The sequence below is a fragment of the Epinephelus lanceolatus genome, chromosome 19 (assembly GCF_041903045.1).
Source record: "Epinephelus lanceolatus isolate andai-2023 chromosome 19, ASM4190304v1, whole genome shotgun sequence".
Lineage (NCBI taxonomy): Eukaryota > Metazoa > Chordata > Actinopteri > Perciformes > Serranidae > Epinephelus > Epinephelus lanceolatus.
In genome coordinates this window covers 14,622,829-14,640,213 of record NC_135752.1, presented here as the reverse complement: position 1 = coordinate 14,640,213, position 17,385 = coordinate 14,622,829, and the positions used below count along the sequence as shown (strand labels likewise).

At 39.0% G+C, this 17,385-nt stretch overlaps 2 protein-coding genes across 2 annotated transcripts; both read right to left on the bottom strand.

Annotated features, from left to right (window-relative positions):
• Positions 1–4,058: 4,058 nt before the first annotated feature.
• LOC144458711 (uncharacterized) lies at positions 4,059–5,525 on the bottom strand. The gene is made up of 2 exons (XM_078161844.1): positions 5,037–5,525; positions 4,059–4,892 (listed from the first exon to the last, which is right to left on the bottom strand). Exons 1-2 carry the CDS (start codon positions 5,263–5,265, stop codon positions 4,525–4,527), a joined length of 597 nt encoding a protein of 198 aa, XP_078017970.1. The 5' UTR covers positions 5,266–5,525; the 3' UTR covers positions 4,059–4,524.
• Positions 5,526–5,695: 170 nt separating this feature from the next.
• LOC117270028 (growth/differentiation factor 6-B) lies at positions 5,696–15,824 on the bottom strand. The gene is made up of 6 exons (XM_033647438.2): positions 15,723–15,824; positions 9,219–9,409; positions 8,506–8,657; positions 8,300–8,383; positions 8,078–8,208; positions 5,696–7,419 (listed from the first exon to the last, which is right to left on the bottom strand). The coding sequence occupies exons 2-6, from the start codon at positions 9,338–9,340 to the stop codon at positions 7,276–7,278; spliced, it is 633 nt and encodes a 210-aa protein (XP_033503329.1). The 5' UTR covers positions 9,341–9,409; positions 15,723–15,824; the 3' UTR covers positions 5,696–7,275.
• Positions 15,825–17,385: the final 1,561 nt, after the last annotated feature.

Below are 17,385 nucleotides of genomic sequence, written 5' to 3'. Positions count from 1 at the left end.
TCTCTCTCTCTCTATCTCTATCTCTCTCTCTCTCTCGCTCTCTCTCTCTGCCTACTGGATTGTTCTACTCTATTCAGCCGTCCGGGGACCGAGCTCTGTTTTAGACACTCATTGCAGCTCAAGCTTTTCAGAAAACACTTCTAAAGCAGTTGTGTTACTATCACACGAGTAAATGTAAAGGAAATATAACAAATGAGCCGATTAAGAGCTGTATTAGTCACTGTTTTTTCTTTACCACCACAGTTTGTCCAAACTTTACACTGTTACCCCTGCGTGACAGACATGGTACAGTCACCTGTGTGTAGACACCATAGTCTGCTGTTTATCAGTCCTGACAGTAAGTTTTAAAAGCTGATTTGAAAGCTCATGCATGTTTGCAAATCACCTTCATTTCAAGTGACTGTTGATAGCAGGAGAAAAATAGTCATCACCTGAAACAAAGGAGGATAGATGGGACACAATACAAGCTGAAATTTGAGCCCAAAAGTGACAGTAAAGGGTAATTTTAACCATTTGTTTTCCTGTATAATTCCTGGAATAACAGAAATCAGAAAAAACTGTGTGATTTCTTTTTTTTATGATTATGGTTCAGAAAGGTTGTCACACACATGGTCAATGGACCTCCAACTTAAAATAAAAGGTTAATAAAAAAAAAAACTATTTAACCCTTTGAAACCTGAGCAAATTTGCTTGATTTTTATAACAACATGAAAAGCAGGAATTACCCCAAAAATTGCAAGAAATTTGTAAAAAAAAAAAAAAAAAAGAAAGAAAGAAAAAGGGTTCAAAGGTTTAAAAAATGAACCAAATGAGCTACTGAGCTGCTTTATTAGAAATCATTGAGTGTATGTTTTAAATTCCTATCTGACAGAATTACCTTTATTCAAAGCACATTTATACTGCTGGTAGTTCATTCTGATACCTGACAGAATTACATTTCTCTCTTTAAAACCAATTTATGTTGTTATTTATTTTTTAGCTAATTCAGCAGACTGTTTCAATAGACATATCAAAACTTAAAGGAGGCACAGGTGTAGATTTCAGGGGCCCAAGGGACACATCCACCTCAATATTTAGAGTGTGTGGATTTGTCCCCATCCAATAAAAACATTAACATAGCAGAGGGCTTTTATTTTGACAAAATTAAAGGCATTTACACATGCAGAAAAGGCACAACTTGGTGCATAAAATTTCATCAGATTGCAAGAAATTAGGAGTTTCATGCTCAAAAATTTCTGGAGGAGGACCCCCCTCTTTCATATGGTTCCCTCCTAATGTGGAAGTAAAACCCATGATATGAGGTTGGGCAGTTGTGTCCTGATATTTAATGGTAAATGATAACATCAGGATGCAGACACAGTACAGTAACTAATATACTAATTTATTGATATGGAAATTATTTTGTCTTGGTTTATGCATGTGAATCCAATTTAAACAGAAACGGCTGAGAGATATGGACAAAAGTGATTGTGGATACAGCAAAAATTCTTTTACTTAAAAAAGACCAAATATAGTGCACAAAATATTAATGTTTTGATCAAGAAATGAAGGAAATGTGTCACACCGTTTTTGGTTATTGGTGCATTACCTTACCTTGTTTCCAGCTAACAAAGCAGGACCTCTGGAGCTGGCAGGGATTCAATTTCCTGCCTAGAAACACTGGAGCAGATCATAAAGTCTTCTGACTCACTCTGCCACCTTGATGCCAGTTTTGGTGAGTGAGTTCAGATTTGATGACACAGAGCCCAAACCTGGCAGTGGTTGTGATGTCTCCTGTAGATTTCAGAGATTAGCCTGGGGCAGAAAACAGATAAATCATTTAACACACTTCAGTAAGACATGTAGGATGAACATGCTGATGAAGTGCGTCACAAAAGAATCGAGCAGCCTGTGTCTGCTGTTCTTGGAGCACTGACACCGGCACGTATGTGATTTAATGCAAGCCTAAAGCACAGGCCGTGCAGTAACGTCTGTTATTGGACACTCACCCTGGGTGGGTGCCGATACTGGCCGTCTGCCAACACAGCACACCGACATCATCTTACTTCATTTAGACCTAACTGGAGGCTCAGGACAGCTGAATGCACCATGAGAATTTTAAGACTGTAGCCAGTATAAAGATATAAAAGTTGGGGCCTAATGATGGTGATAAGAAATATCCAATATAAGTATTGAAAACTAAAAACTGTGGCTCACTCAAACTCATTCATGATATTCAGGTTTAACTATCTTAGAGGTCTGTTATGGAGGGAAATGTAGATTCAGAGTGTGTAGGTTGGGCTTTATTGAACACAGTATTAATTAAGCAGTAGTGTACACCCACCCAGTGTACTGTCACAGAAACTGCATCAATCCAGGGTTTTAATATTTAATCTTAAGGACTGACTGAGGGCAATGATTGGTCAATGACATGGATCATTTTGACTGTGTGAAGTGTATTGGTATCGGAGTAAATAGTTTAACTGTTTCCACGTTATCACTCACAGTTTTCGTGACACACACACACACACTCACAAACAGACACAGACACACGAACAAACCCACAATACTGCTCTGACACAAGCGTGCCATCCAGAGGCTGAATAGTGTGCAGGACTGCAGTCTGATACCTTTATTACTCCAAATGATAACCAGTAGGTGTCACTATATCTTTTCTTGTGCGCACAATAGCCAACATATACATCAACAGCAGGTAAAATTTGTTTTTGGTGAATGTATGTGCATTATATGACAACCAGAGCAGCATATACTGACATGGCACATGTGTACAGTAACCAAACAAACACATACAGGATGCACACTGCACATATAATACTGTATATAATAGCAGTATTCCAAATATAGTAGTATATCTCCAAAAATCCAAGTACAATTAGCCCAAACTTATTAGTTCACTATTTGTATAAGTGTATACTTATTCTGTTTTGCATGAACTGTAATATGAATTGGGTTTACAACAGTAGGTTCTCAGTCTACACAAGGTTACAATAATGTTTTTGAGTGTTTTTCAACAGTCAAACACACAAACACAATAAACATGTGACTGAAAAAGGAAAATAAAGTGATTTAACATTGCTATAAACACAACCATTAACATATATACATTTTTCATTGAACAGAGAACTTTTCCATCACTTTAGTTTCCGTTGAATCCAGCAGAGCACTGTCTTGCAGGTTTTCAGCAAACGTCTCTTTGTGCTCGGCAAAGCCGGATTCATAAACGCCAAGTAATTCGTATCATCAAATAGCCTTCACAACTAAAACAGGAAACAAAATGTTTACGAGTCACATAAATCAACCTGAAGACAAATCATGTATTCTGATCCTAAAACACACAAAAAATCACATCATGAGACAACTAATGTTGACACTGAAAGAATATATAGACTGTATAACTTTCATCCTGCCAGCTAACCAGGTATGATAATGATTGGCAATTTGTATTAATGGTGCAGAGACTCCCCTCTAGAATTTACTTAAACAATGAAAGTATCCATAGTGGATCATTATCAACACAGATATGTGATCTAAATGTTTGTAGCCAATGAAAAAAGGCAATGAAAATATCTTGTCTATAAGAATCTATCACACACAACAAAAAAACTGAAAGTGGAAAGTTCAACTCTGTGAGACAGCTGCTAGATTTGGTTATTATGGTTATAACACAAGCAAAACTTACACATTCAGATAAGGTTTGACAACCTATCATGTTAGAAACAACCAATATACTGATTGTCAGTGATCGTTGTAGAATATACAGTGGTGGAATGTAACTAAATGCATTTACTCTACCTACTGCACTTCAGCACAAATTTGAGGTACTTGTACTTTAGATGATTATTTCTGTTTTATGACATGTTTCACTTCTCCACTAAACTTCAAAGGGAAACATTGTACCTTTTACATTTATTTGACAGCTATATTTAGTAGTTATGTTATGAATAGCTTATACAATATGACACCCTGTTACAGATTAAAGTGTACAGTGTATACAAGTGTAGCTGAATTGATCAGTCTTTTTTTTTTTGTAAAACATTTAAAAATATGAGGCTTTACTGTTTTTCTTTCTTATTATTTTATTAAAGTAGATTTATTTGTAATATTTCTTTTTCATTTTGTGCTTTTGTTGGACTAAACGAGCATCGTCAAGGTGCCACGAAGGCTCTGAGAACTGGTGACATGATGTCTCACTATTTTTTGAAGTTTTACAAATGAAACAATCGATCAATTAATTGAAAAAATAAAGAGATTACAAAATTAATAATCATGAGTTGCAGCAACCTTTTATAAGATACTTCAAAAACAACTAACTGCAAAATTAAAATGCTGCTACAATACAATAATGAGATGTATAATAGTACAACACTCACAAGGGCCACTTTTCTGCATTGAGTGCTTTTACTTTTAATACTAATTATACTTACAAGTAACATTTCCAATGCAGGTGTAGGCTATTTTTTACAGTACAGTATTAGTACTTTTATTTAAGTGATAGATCGGAATACTTCTTCCATCACTGAGCTTTTATCCTCCACCTTCTTGGTTGGACTGATTTGGGCTTCTCTGCCAGAAGGTGACCAGGAAAGGAGGACATTTAAGAACATTGTCCCCCAGAACGTCTTCCTGGGTGGCAACCTGCACGCAGAACGATGTCCCCACAGTCCCTGTGCTGAAGTGCGTTGTGACGTCGTATCGGAGGCCACAATTGTCTGCGATTGTCGTGGGGCTGTTGTGTGCAAGAAGCGTGGTGGCAGTGGGGGCAGTGGCTTTGACTTCCAGCATTTCATGTCCAACTTTAGATACATCCACAGGCAGCACCACATAGGCACGAAGAAAGCTCTCTCCAATGGTACACTTGAGCTCTTTAGACCAACAGTATTCCCCGAGGTCTCCTAGGAAGAGAAATGATTTTATGAAGGCTGATACAGCAGATACTATGTGCAACTTGAAACAGTGTTGGATTGACATATAGAGAACCAGTTTCCTGTGTGATACTTGTCTCACTTTAGAATAGAGAGTTGCAAATGTGAGCTTACCTTCTGTGGAATCTGTGAGTCGTATATTATGATTGTCCTGAAGCTGCAGTTTCTTGATGTATGTCATCCCAGTGCACTCCATCAAACAGTCCGTTAGATGTGTCACCGACATATGGCCGGGGACTGGTTTCAGCAACGTTTCCTTCTCTGAACATTCAAATGCCCCTACAGCCAGCAGAAGGGGAGACAGTGTGCCAAAAAACACCCACAAAGAAAAATATCTTGACATTCTGTCCAGTATCAATAAAACATCAGTTGCTGGCAACGTTGAGTTGCTGGCCCAGATCTGGCTGTCCTCTTGCAGAGTAGTTGCTTAGCAGTACTCCTGGATCAATATCTTTCTTGCACAACTTGACAATAAGTTAAGATTCCACTGCAGCCAGGAAAAGATTTACAAAAGCCCCGAGTACATGCACAGCAGCTGAAAACATGAAAACGAAGTGCGCAGCTTGTTGCTCTTCCCCTGACTGCATCTGATTTCCTGGAGAACAGTGCCAACATTTCTTCCTCTACTATTTTCCTCCCTCTAAACTACAAAAGTAAATGTCTGGCAGACATGTAATCCTGGAAGGCTGGTATGAGGAACGGCTCTGACAGTCATACTAACTCTTTTCCATGAAAAAGGTTTCAAGAAAAAATTACTGAGAGCAAAACAGCTGTTGATTTCAATCATCTTTATTCAAATAATTGTGAGAAAGGCATCAGGAAATTGCTACAAATGATGTTACAACAGTGTCATCAGCACAATAAAACATTTTGCATTTGAGCTAGATGTTTGATTGAGTTGAGGTGATATGTCACTCCGATAAGTAGTAGCTCACTTGTGAAAAATACTCGAGAAAGTGAATGATGAGGTAATTTTGTGAAGTCACTGGAAGTATACAACAAAATGACAAACTGAGAACTTTTACTTATCATGACAAATGCTCACATGAGAAAAAACAAGAACTCGGCTATTTAAAAAAAATGTATATAAAAGCACACAATATGTAAATCAAACAAAATGTAGATAAAAATATAGAATAGACAATAAAATGTTTTTAAAGCAAAAATAAACTACAGGTTAAAAAAACTCAACTGACCATTGTTTGCTTTAAAAGAAATCGTGATTTAAAGCAAACAATGGTCAGTTGTGGCAAAGTGTGGTACTTTGCCCAGTAAACTAATTTAATTAAAGATCACTTTACTGGGCAAAGTACCACACCACAGCAGAGTACTGAAATGTGAAGTTTTTCAAAAGAAAGTACTCAGATTTTTCTTGATCTATTTTTTTACGCGTTGTTTTATTTATGTTTAAATCCAAATTTGTTAATTAAAGTTACAATTTTTGGAGGTTTGCATGGCAGCAATGTCATTTTTCTACCAGTGGAAACATGAAAATGGAACATTGTCAATGGTCTTTTGTGGAAAAGATCAGCACAGAGTGATGTTGTTGTAATACTAAGATTCAGGTGCAGGGAGTTAAGCTGGTGTACACAATCTTCTCCTGTAACTCTGACCTTCAGCATGGCAATCAGTTTACTTTATTTACAATAATCAGATTAGATTTTTATCAGGTAATTTTTGAAATATTTTTTATTTGACCTCAGGTTGAGTTTTGGGATCAAGTTATTTTCTTGCCCTTAAGAGGAAACAGTTGTTTCACAGATCAGTGAGGAGACAACTGGCCTGTGCGAGGATTTGGCTCTGCACCGTCTCACATTTTTTGGAAGGAACACTGAGTAACAGTTAGTAGCTTTAAATAGCACTCTGCACTCATGAGACATATTTAAAGATAAACTGGCTGCCTTTTATTAGACGAGTGTCAGCTGCACTTCACTTCCAGCTCTTAGTGCAACAGAAATGCTTGAATTCAGCTATAAAAAAACATTTTTAAAATTGTTTGTTAACTGTTATCCAAACATGGATTGTAATTTGAGGTCAGTAATTATTTTAGTGGTAAAACGGATGATCTGATTTATCTTAAACACACATTATCAATCAGTTTTGTGTTTGGTTGGCTCAGCAGATCTGTGCTGGCACATTCTGGTTAGAAAGGAGAAACAGGAATGCAAACTTAGTTTTTAGGGACACTTTGCTTTGGTTCCCATGCTCAGTGTTGAATACACACTGTGACGATCTAAGATAAGTTTAGTGAGAGAAGATACGCCTGCATATAATGTATTATCCACATCTTCTGTATTTCATGTGTTTGTGTGTGTGCCAGGTGGCTCACATACTCAGGACTATAAAACAAACTTTACTCTGTGCCGGGCTGCTGGAGGGTGCCAGGCCCACAGCCACAGCTGCGGGTCAGCTGCACGGAGGAAATGACCAGGGTGCTGAATTCATCCACGTAGAGAACAGGCACCATTTCCTGGGAGGTGGGCTGACAACAGGACACCTGGGGAGAAACAAAGACAGGAGGAGTGACGCATGGCAAGACAGTTTGACATTTTTTCTGCATAAAATCCTCAACAAGATGAAACAAAAGAATAATTTGCAATTAATTCTTTTTTTTTTCTCAAGAAGTGTAAAGTTCAGTGTATTTTAACCAAATTTTAGTGAAATATTAGACATTTATACTGATGGCAAAAAAGAAAATACAATCATTTGACGCATGCTTCAGTGGCGGTGTCATATTTTAACCAATGATTAGCAAGAAGTAGAAAACAAAACTATAAATCTTTCAGAAATGTTTATCTTAACAGACACATGCCTGCAATAATAATTTAAAAAAATATATGCTTGTGAGATTGCATAAAGATGTTTTTCCACCTTCTGTTTTGATAACACATATCTGCTGCCAAACTGCATTAATTTCTGATTAACCAACTTTTGGAAGTGTCTTGGCTTATGTTTGGTACATCTGTGTTGGCACAAGCGGGAAAATCACCTTATCTATTGGCAGAAGACACCAAGGTGAAGTACGCACTGTTCGTAGCCCCAACAGGATTTTTCCAGGTCACCATAGCTGGGTGTTTTTGCATTTTGGGAGGAAAGCACTATAAAAGCATCGATGTATTTAAAAATAAATCAGAAATGTAAATTTTAGTTTATACCTGTGAGTCAGCTTCTTGGACGTTGGCATGGGATGATGGACATTGCACAGTGTTCAGATCAGGGTTACAGATTGCACAGTGAACGATGGTAAGGCTGGCAGGATGGATCACCCAGTTGTCCCATCCCAGATCTGGGAAAAGAAAGGACATTACAATACATGCATTACAATATTTCCTACTGTTGATATGCACACACATGAATACACACACATTGTTGCATACCTTTCATAAAGATCTCAGAAGCCATGGAGCAGCACTCCAGGCTCGTTCCATTTCCAGCATCAGGTGACACAGACACTGCTGGAACTACATGGACATTGAAAAAACATGTTTGGCTGGGTTTGACTTTGGAAAGGTCACTGAGGATAAAGCTAAGGCTGGAAACGTATGATTTGCAGTGGTTTCTTTGAATTTTGGGTTCCACTTACCTGCAGTGTCCTTAGCTCTGTGAGTGAGGGTCCTGAAGGTCTTCCTCCACTGCTCTCTGACACCGTCCAGCCCACCAACAGGCAGCTGTGGCTCAGCCTGCAAGTTGAGAGCCCTGAGGAGACCCTTCCTCATGGACTGCAATGACTCACACCTGAAAATCATATCACCCATGTCATTTAAACACTGCATAATATTAAAAACAATTAAAGAGAAACAGAAGAAATCCTGGACATTTCACAAAAATAACTGTGTTAAAACTCCAATCAAGACAAAAAATGCATCAGTTAGTGGCTGCACATGCCACTAAAAATGAACTCTGGATGCACTTTCCAGATGTTTGGCTAAACCAAGTGAGAGAAATCTTGTGTTGAAGGGTGATTGATTACACTGCTGAAGCTCAGACAGAACAGTGAGATACATCTCTGCACAACAACAAAACCAAATGGTCAAAGTGACCCAGAATCCATAATTTTTCTTTGACCCATGTGGAAAGGCCTCAGCACGCATAAATCTCATGATGTGTGATCTAATACGCAAGTCTATAGCACTGAGGTGAATTTAAAATACAATAATCTCTGTGACCTAACAAGATGCTTCAAAGCTCTTTGGACAATCTTGAAGAAATCAGTTTTCCTGTAGAGAATTGTCCTGACTAACAAAAGCACAACAATATTGGCACACAAAGTGTTGGACAAACATGTTTGATACTGACCTGTGATGGTAAACTGGAGAGTTAGCAGAGGCTGCAGGTTCTTCCCTGGATGGCTGCAAGACAAATGCAATCACCACTGAAGAGCCCAGAAGCATCATCATGACGATGAACGTAAAGGACATGGTGCTTGAGCTTGGCGGTCAATCAGTCGGACTCGTGACGGACTTAAGGCTGTGGTTGGTTCTGTGTGTCTGGTTGGAGGAGGAGATAGGAGTGATCAGACAGTGATGCTGCGCTAGGTATTGTTCTCCAGGGCCTGGGAACCTGGGTTTTTATCTTCCTGTACCCCAGCTTGGCCTTGAGATACTTAACATTGTTGTCATGTCCTCTGTTGTGTGTGAAAAAGTGCAAGGAGGATGATCCAGGAGAGGAAAAAAGAGAGGCAAACAGACAGGAATGAGAGGTGGGAGGGAAGTAAAGAAAGAAACGAATGGTATTGTAAGCATACCATATTACAACATGCATTGTTTCAGTTTCTGGCTGTGATTGGTTACACATGTGGTGAATACCAGGACGCACCTAAGAAGACAAAATGACTTAACACATGAAAACGTGTGTCTCTGCTATAATCTACACTGTAAATGAGTTTTATTACTGTATCACAAACAGTTTCTTACTGTATAAACTGTGTGCAACATCATCAAATTACTAGCTAGCTAAAGTAAGATGATTATTAGCTGTGACTAGCAGCTCTCTAGGTTGCTGTGTCAGTTGGTTGGTTCACAAAAGTTTCCTTACCCTTTGGCAGCCACAGATTTTTTTCCCTAGGGGTCTGAAATTTGGCAATGAGATCATATGGGTGGATGTGAAAGTGCATGTTTGTGTTCATGCCAATTGGCTAAAAGGGGGGTGGGGGTTCACAGACATGCACAGGATTTTGTGGAAAGATTGGTCATGAGCCAAAGGACAGATGATTAACTGTTCATGCCACTGGATTCACGTAATGTCATCAAACATAAGAGAAAGACACACACACACACACACACACACACACACACACACCATTTTGCCAGGTCCCCTTTCAAAACTCATGAATCGATTGTCGTAGGGAGGCATCTTTGTACTAGTGACAAGTGTTTGTGAGGGGGTGTGTGTGTGTGTTTGAATGCATGAACACATGGAGGCATGCATGTTCACAGCTACTGAAAATTCATGCTTGTTTTTAGTCACTTTTAGTCAGACAACAGCAAGAGCCTGTTCTGTTGTGTCATCCTGTCTGTCTGTTGGCCTGGCCAAGTTTTTATGCCTCAACGCTAGCGGTGCCCTCTCCTCTCCTCAGGGTCACAGCAGACTTTCCCATATAGCCATGAATATCAAATCATAAATCCTCAACAGTGCCACAGGAATTCTTGGTACAAGCTGATACAAGACTTGGCAATGCTTTCCTCTGCAGCTGAAATAAAGATTACGTTTCTTACTGCTGGTCTGCAGCTATATATAATATAAAACTGCTTTTCTTAGCGCATGTATTAATCTGTCAGTGTGCTTAATACCAGTTCAAAACATTAAAGGTCTAGTTTGTAGGGTTTAGTGGCGTCTTTAGTGGCATCTCCTACAGTGAACCAAGCCTGTAGGAGAAGTATGGTGGCTGACGCCAAAACATGTATGGCCCTATCTAAAGCCAGTGTTTAGTTTGTCCATTCAGGGTTACTGTACAACATGGTGGACTCCATGGGTGAGAACCCACTCTGTCGTAAGTCATAAAATTATCAGCTTTTAAAAGAAAACAGATTAAAAACAAAAACAATTTGGTGTAAAAATAAAAAAAGGTAAGAATAGGAAAAGAAACACATTTATTGAAGGAAGTCATAGACAGTTCCAAGGATATTAAAGCGCAAGTAAAATCATAAAAGGTTCTTCAATAAAAGTGTGTTTTAAGAAGGGACATAAAGGAGATCACTGACTAAAGCGCATGATGTGACACACATCAAGTGCTGCCCCGGTACACACTGGACATGTCATGCTGCAGAGCGTCAAGAGATGATCACACAAAGTTATTACTACTTTTACTGAAAGATCTGTACTTCCTCCATCTCTGCATTAGCTTAAAATCATGTGTGGAGAGCCCAAAATCAAACTGCATTTAATTCCAGGGGTGTTGAGGCTGGAAATAGAACAGTGGTGTAAAGTGCCACAGGGGTACACGTCCAGGAGCACCACCACACATCTAGCTGTCGCCGGTGTAGGGTTGTACATTTAAATTTTTAATGTTTTTTGGCCTTTAGCCTACCTGATTAGGGGTCCAGAAAGCAAAGGCTCTGTGCCCTTTATTTTTCAGCCAGGCCTCTGGAACAGACAAAAGACCCCTGCCCGTGGATCTTAAAGTATGTACCGACGCGTTCAGTTAGAGGCCAGAGACAGAGCAGGGAGAGACAATGATGAGCATTAAAAGTAATCAGTAAAATAAGAATAGATTTTAAACCCATTTTGAAACATAAAGAGGCTTAAATGGGAGCGATATGATCACGTCTCTTGGTTCTGGTTAAAAGCCTGGCAGCTGAGTTCAGTACAGTCTGGAGTCAATCAATAGAATTTCTGTTCAGGCAAGTAAAGAAGCCGTTGCAATAATCCAGGTGTGATAAGATGAAGTCTTTAAAAGGCAAGATAGAGTGAATTTTTGAAATATTTTTAAGGTAATAAAATCATCATGAAAGTGTCACCCTGACATGTTTGGTTTTAATGGACAGATATTTGGATGCACAGCAGTTTGTAATGAGTGATTCACTGGCAAGCTACTGCTTTTAAATAATTTTTTTTTGCGGGGGACAGATGACAGAGCAGACAGAGAAGGGCATGACATGCAACAAAATTCCCAAAGCTGGCATATGTGGCATACACTGTAACCACTCGGCTACCCAGGCACTTAGGCCACTGTGTTTTTAAGAGGTGTTAATACCCTGACCTACTTTCAGAAAGGGCCTATGTCACCAAATTATTTGAAACAGTAATAAGTAGTAGAAGTTAGTGAGTAATCATGCTAAGCTTCCAATTCACTTCTGCATGTGGGCTGTAATCAGTTTCTATTTTTACTCCCATTTTTTTATTTTTAGTTTGATATGCAGGACAGAAATTTCTGCCAGATAAAGATGATAACAATATCATTCACCTGCACTTGTCATTCAAGGACACGATGGGGAGGGAAAGAAATGTACCACAAAGCAATAACGTGTACCACAGGTGATGCTGATATCTGAGAGCCCAGAGCAAATCAGCTTGGCAGCACTGGCAGCGTTGGCACTTGTGTAAGCCAGCGAGGCTCAGAGGCATGCACAGAATGGTATCTTCAAGTCCTCAGGTGCCCTCTCCTCTCTTCAGGGTCACAGCAAACTTTCCCATGTAGCCCAAAATACACACTTTATCTGCTGCAGTGGATATCAAATCATAATTCATCAACAGAGCTGAAGGAATTCTTGGTACAAGCTGATACAAGACCTGGCAATACTCTCTTCTGCAGCTAATATAAAGTGATGGGATGAAGTGAGGATTATGTTCATTACTGCAGTTCTGTATCTATATAAAATATATATGTTGGATGCAGACCTGCAGAAAATAAAGCTGCTTTTCTTAGTGCAAGCATTCATTAATTTTACACATGCAATAATAAATTTCCGGCTGCAACAATGTCTCGATGGCTGGTACTTTTTTCACCTCATAATTCTGTGCATGTGTCATCGTGGCAAAATATGGACCTGGTGACAACAGTTGTAGTGGGAACTACCACAGATGCTGTTTTGAGTATTTGGCGTAGTGTTTATAAGTTTGTCTGTTGACACGAGAACATTGCAACTGTGCAAGATGCAGTCATAAAACTTAACAGTTGTGTAGCTGAGATCAAAATTATGACTGAGTTTGAAGATGGCTGTGCACCAAAAAAGGGGGCTGGAGCCCTCACCTATACAACCCTGGCCCTCGCTTTAATTCACGAATCACTTTTTCACAACTATAATGATCCCATCGCAACATGGTCTTTAGTTTTCCACATTTATCTTTATCTACTAATTTCCCGGATTAAGATTTTACAAAAAAGTATTATGACAATCTTATAGCTGTCTGTGAGTTATCAGCAGTTGAAATAAAGACTTCTTAGAGGTTGATTTAGTCAATATTTCACAAATATGCAACACATGAACAAAGATTTGTTTAGTAGAACTTTTTTTTTTTCATTCCTTCCAACCCCATCAATCAACTCACGACCCCTCAGATTAATGTTGTGACCCTTTGGCGGGACAACACCCCTTGGTCGGGAGCTATTCAAGAAAATACCAATAATAAGTATTTAAAAATAGCTCCACCTCAATCAGCTACAGTGAAATGCTGAGTTAGCATCAGTATTAACAATGTAATAATATAGTATATGATGATTTATTAGTCAGTTTTGTGTTTGAGATCTTTTCACTGCAGGACTTTAACTTGTCACGGAGTGATTTCACAGTGTGTTTTTGCTACTTTTACCTAAATAAAGGATCTGAAGGATGTCTTAAGTCACTGTCAAATCATTCGTAACCTTAATGAAATTTGTGTCCTTGGTAACATCACAACTTGGCATCCCAACACAAACATGTATGATGATCTTACGCAAGATGTTCTGCAGGTCTCGACAACACTGTGAAGTTCTCAGGTCTTAAGTTCCTGTCAGGTCTCAACTTCTCAGTGCTGGAACACTCTAAGTAATGACAAACCATAACTCAGCAGAGTCTCAGTGGTGATTTAATGGTTGTTATGGTAGCCACATGCACATGGTCAGTGTTAAATTCAGAGTGGAGTTGAATATTAGAGGTCCAGTGTGTAGGATTTAGGGGAATTTATTGGCAGAAAAACTATGTTTTCATTAGTGTTCAGTCGGCTGAAACAAAGAATAGTTGTGTTTTCTTTGTCTTAGAATGAGCTATTTATAACTGCATTCAGAGCGGGTCCTCTTCCATGTCGTTTCTACAGTAGCCCAGAATGGACAAACCAAACACTGGCTCTAGATAGGGTAGGGCCATTCACGTTTTCACATTGGCCAGCATAGTTCTCCTACGTGCTTGGCACACGGGAGAAGTTTCAGTTGGGTGCAATCTGCAACCTCACCATTAGATGGCACTTAGTAGACTATCTTACTATCTTATCTTAATATATAATGATGAAAACTCTGTTGTGGGTGTGTCTGTTCCACGTTTTTCTCCTCACTGACTTGGTCAATCCATGTGAAATTTGGCACAGTGGTAGAGGGTCATGGAAGGATGCGAATGAAGCAATATTACATCAATTGGCTAAAGGGGGGCGCTATAGCAACCAATTGAAATTGCAAACTTTGAATGGGCATATCTCATGCCCCGTATGTCGCAGAGACATGAAACTTTGCACAGAGATGCCTCTCCTCATGAGGAACAAATTTGCACCCATAACGTCTAATTATACAGATTTTCCGCCATTTTGAATTTTTTGAAAAACACTTCAAATCGATCTCTTCCTAGGAAGTTTGACCGATCTGCATGAAACTTGGTGAACATAATGTAGGGACCAATATCTAAAGTTCCCTCTTGGCAAAAGTTGGAAAACTTACTAAAACTGAGCTTCTATAAGGCAATGAATATTGCGGAGGGCGTGGCTCATCACATAAAGGTGTATAACATCTCAAGGGTTTCACTGATCACCACGCAACTTTGTAGGCATATGACCACACATAATCTGAGGGGACCCCTCCATTATTGACCCAATCAAACAAAATGGGGGCGCTAGAGAGCTAATTTCTTATCTAGGCCTAACCGCCATATTGATTTTTACTAAACTTGGTAGATATGTAGAACAGGACGCCTCAAGGTGACTGGAGAAATTTAACTCTAATTTGCAACTGGGTGGCGCTATAACAACAGAAAAATGCTTAAAAAATTGCTAAAATGCGACCGATTGCTGTGGCTCCCCCTGTGGCCGAATGTTGTTGTTTTTTTCAAATTTTTGGTATGACTAAGTCATGGTATGTATGCTGTACATAATCACGGAAACTGTCAGTCAGTCATTCTGTCTGTCCCACGTTTTTCTACTCACTGACGTGGTCAATCTATGTGAAACTGCACATAGGCATTGAGGATTGGCATAGGTAGAGGGTGACAAAGCTACCAGTGGGTATGGACTAGTTTTTAGTAACTTTTCGCTCCAACCCCTTTCTTAAATATCCTTACTTTTCCATATGTGTACATATATATATACATTTATATACTAGATCAAATGAATGATTCATAATTGAAATATTTTCTGAAGTCTAATTTTTACACAAATAATATCCATACTGGTGTAACTAAACAGTTTTATTGTATTTTCCAATCTTTGCTGAGCAACAGTTTTGTGTGAAAGGAATTACAGGCCTGTCCCATATAGACACCTGTCTGAAATACAGGCCCGTTGATTTCAGTGATTTAAGCAAATAATAGCCTGGGCTGTATGAAGTATTGTGAGACTATTAACAAATTGCTGGGAGCCATATTCTTCACACACAGAAACACACACACACACACACACACACACCTGAGGGCTGTGGGATACTGCTTCAGATCTCCTATAAGCGTACATGAATGAGCGGAGTCCTTGAGTATCAGACGTCTCCCACCTCTTCCTTCTGGTAGCACCACTGGGAGTCACACCACCGACAGCTGCTCCTGGCTGTGATCACAAAGAGCCTTTATGAACAGCTGAAGGACTGTGGAGGATGTAAGATACAGATGTGCCACAAGCAGACAACAAAAACAGTCACGACATGTAATTTCAACAGACATTATTAAAAATGTGGCAGGATTTAATGTAGCAAAAAACTCACAGAAACTCACCTGTGGGAAATACTACTAGAGAGATGCATTTCATTTGTGGATACTGTAACAATGTACCACAATCCAACGGTCCACTCATTTTTACAATGCCTTTGGTGTCATCATTTTCTGATTAGTTACCGCTATTGTATAATTTAATGTCCATTACTATTTTCACAGTTTCACAACTGCTTCCTGTACAAACCTCAAAGGCAATTTCTGGTCTTGAAACCTTATTTGGAATTGTGTTTAGCTCGCTGCAAAGCTGTGTACCTACACGCATTTACTGTTTCAGTTTGGTGCATATTAATTGGTTTATTTTTTATTTTCTTAGTCACTGTTATCAGTGGCAGAATGTAAGTAAATACATTTACTCAAGTTCAATGAAACATTATAATAAGACCAATATTTGTGCCGGTGGTTTATGATGGTTTGCAGTGTTTCTATATGAATGTCCACTGTCTGTATATCTACAATATTCTGTATTACTTAACATGTAAATTGATATATAAACATGTCTGACAAAAACATCAGACAAGCCAGTGGTCAATTAACTGTTAATGGAGATAATGCCGATGTTATTGTTATCATATGAGTCATATGAACGTCTTGAGCCAAGGCCAACACAACCCCCTTTCAACACAGATGCTGCCCTTTATCAGAGCCTTCATCCGTTTATTCAGCGTAGATGCCAGCTGTAGTAAGGTGTAATCCTAATCCACTTGCATCTTGTTTTGTTTAAGTGATCACGGGGCCTGTCCAAGTCACTTGGCTCTGATATTCACAAGCCTTTTAGCCAGTGTGTGTTTGTGAAGGCTGAGTGTGTGTAGCTGCAGAGAGTGGACATACAACATCACAGCCGCTGGGACCCGTACTGCTGCGCCTGGGAAATGGCCAAGTCTGAATGATAACGCAAGACTCATTTAAGCGATTTTTTTTGCCATTGTAACAGTGGCAAGCTGGCAAGTTTGTAGAACAAAATGAGTAGGTGTCTTTAAAGGTGCAGAAGAAGTGAGAGGAGGTGATGAAAGAAAGGTAGCGTGACCAGGTAAGGTTCCTCTGGGCCAATCCAGTGCTTTGTTTTTACTTGGCTGCTGATGGTTCTGTTTTCAACATTTATTAGGCACTTTAGACACTAATGTAAATGCCAAAGTGTGTATTCTATCCATAAATTCACAATTATGTTGTAAAACATCTAGTAATTGTAAGTAATGAAAATAATTTCTTAAAATGATTCAGGTTTATTTATGCTGTTGTTAATTTATTACCAAAAATGTATTATCAAGAATTTTTCTAATCTGGAGACTGGTTACTGCATCATTCCCAGGCTGCAAAATACAAGGTCGGACACCTCCGTCTCACTCATTAAAGTATCATTGTCTTTG

Excerpts from the sequence above, each read along its gene's own strand:
- LOC144458711 (XM_078161844.1), bottom strand. The coding sequence starts at position 5,265 with ATGTCAAGATATTTTTCTTTGTGGGTGTTTTTTGGCACACTGTCTCCC. Across the intron at positions 4,893-5,036 it reads ACTCACAGATTCCACAGAAG|GAGACCTCGGGGAATACTGT; the intron begins GTAAGCTCACAT and ends TTCTCTTCCTAG.
- LOC117270028 (XM_033647438.2), bottom strand. The coding sequence starts at position 9,340 with ATGTCCTTTACGTTCATCGTCATGATGATGCTTCTGGGCTCTTCAGTG. Across the intron at positions 8,209-8,299 it reads TTCTGAGATCTTTATGAAAG|ATCTGGGATGGGACAACTGG; the intron begins GTATGCAACAAT and ends TTCTTTTCCCAG. Across the intron at positions 7,420-8,077 it reads TCCAAGAAGCTGACTCACAG|GTGTCCTGTTGTCAGCCCAC; the intron begins GTATAAACTAAA and ends GTTTCTCCCCAG.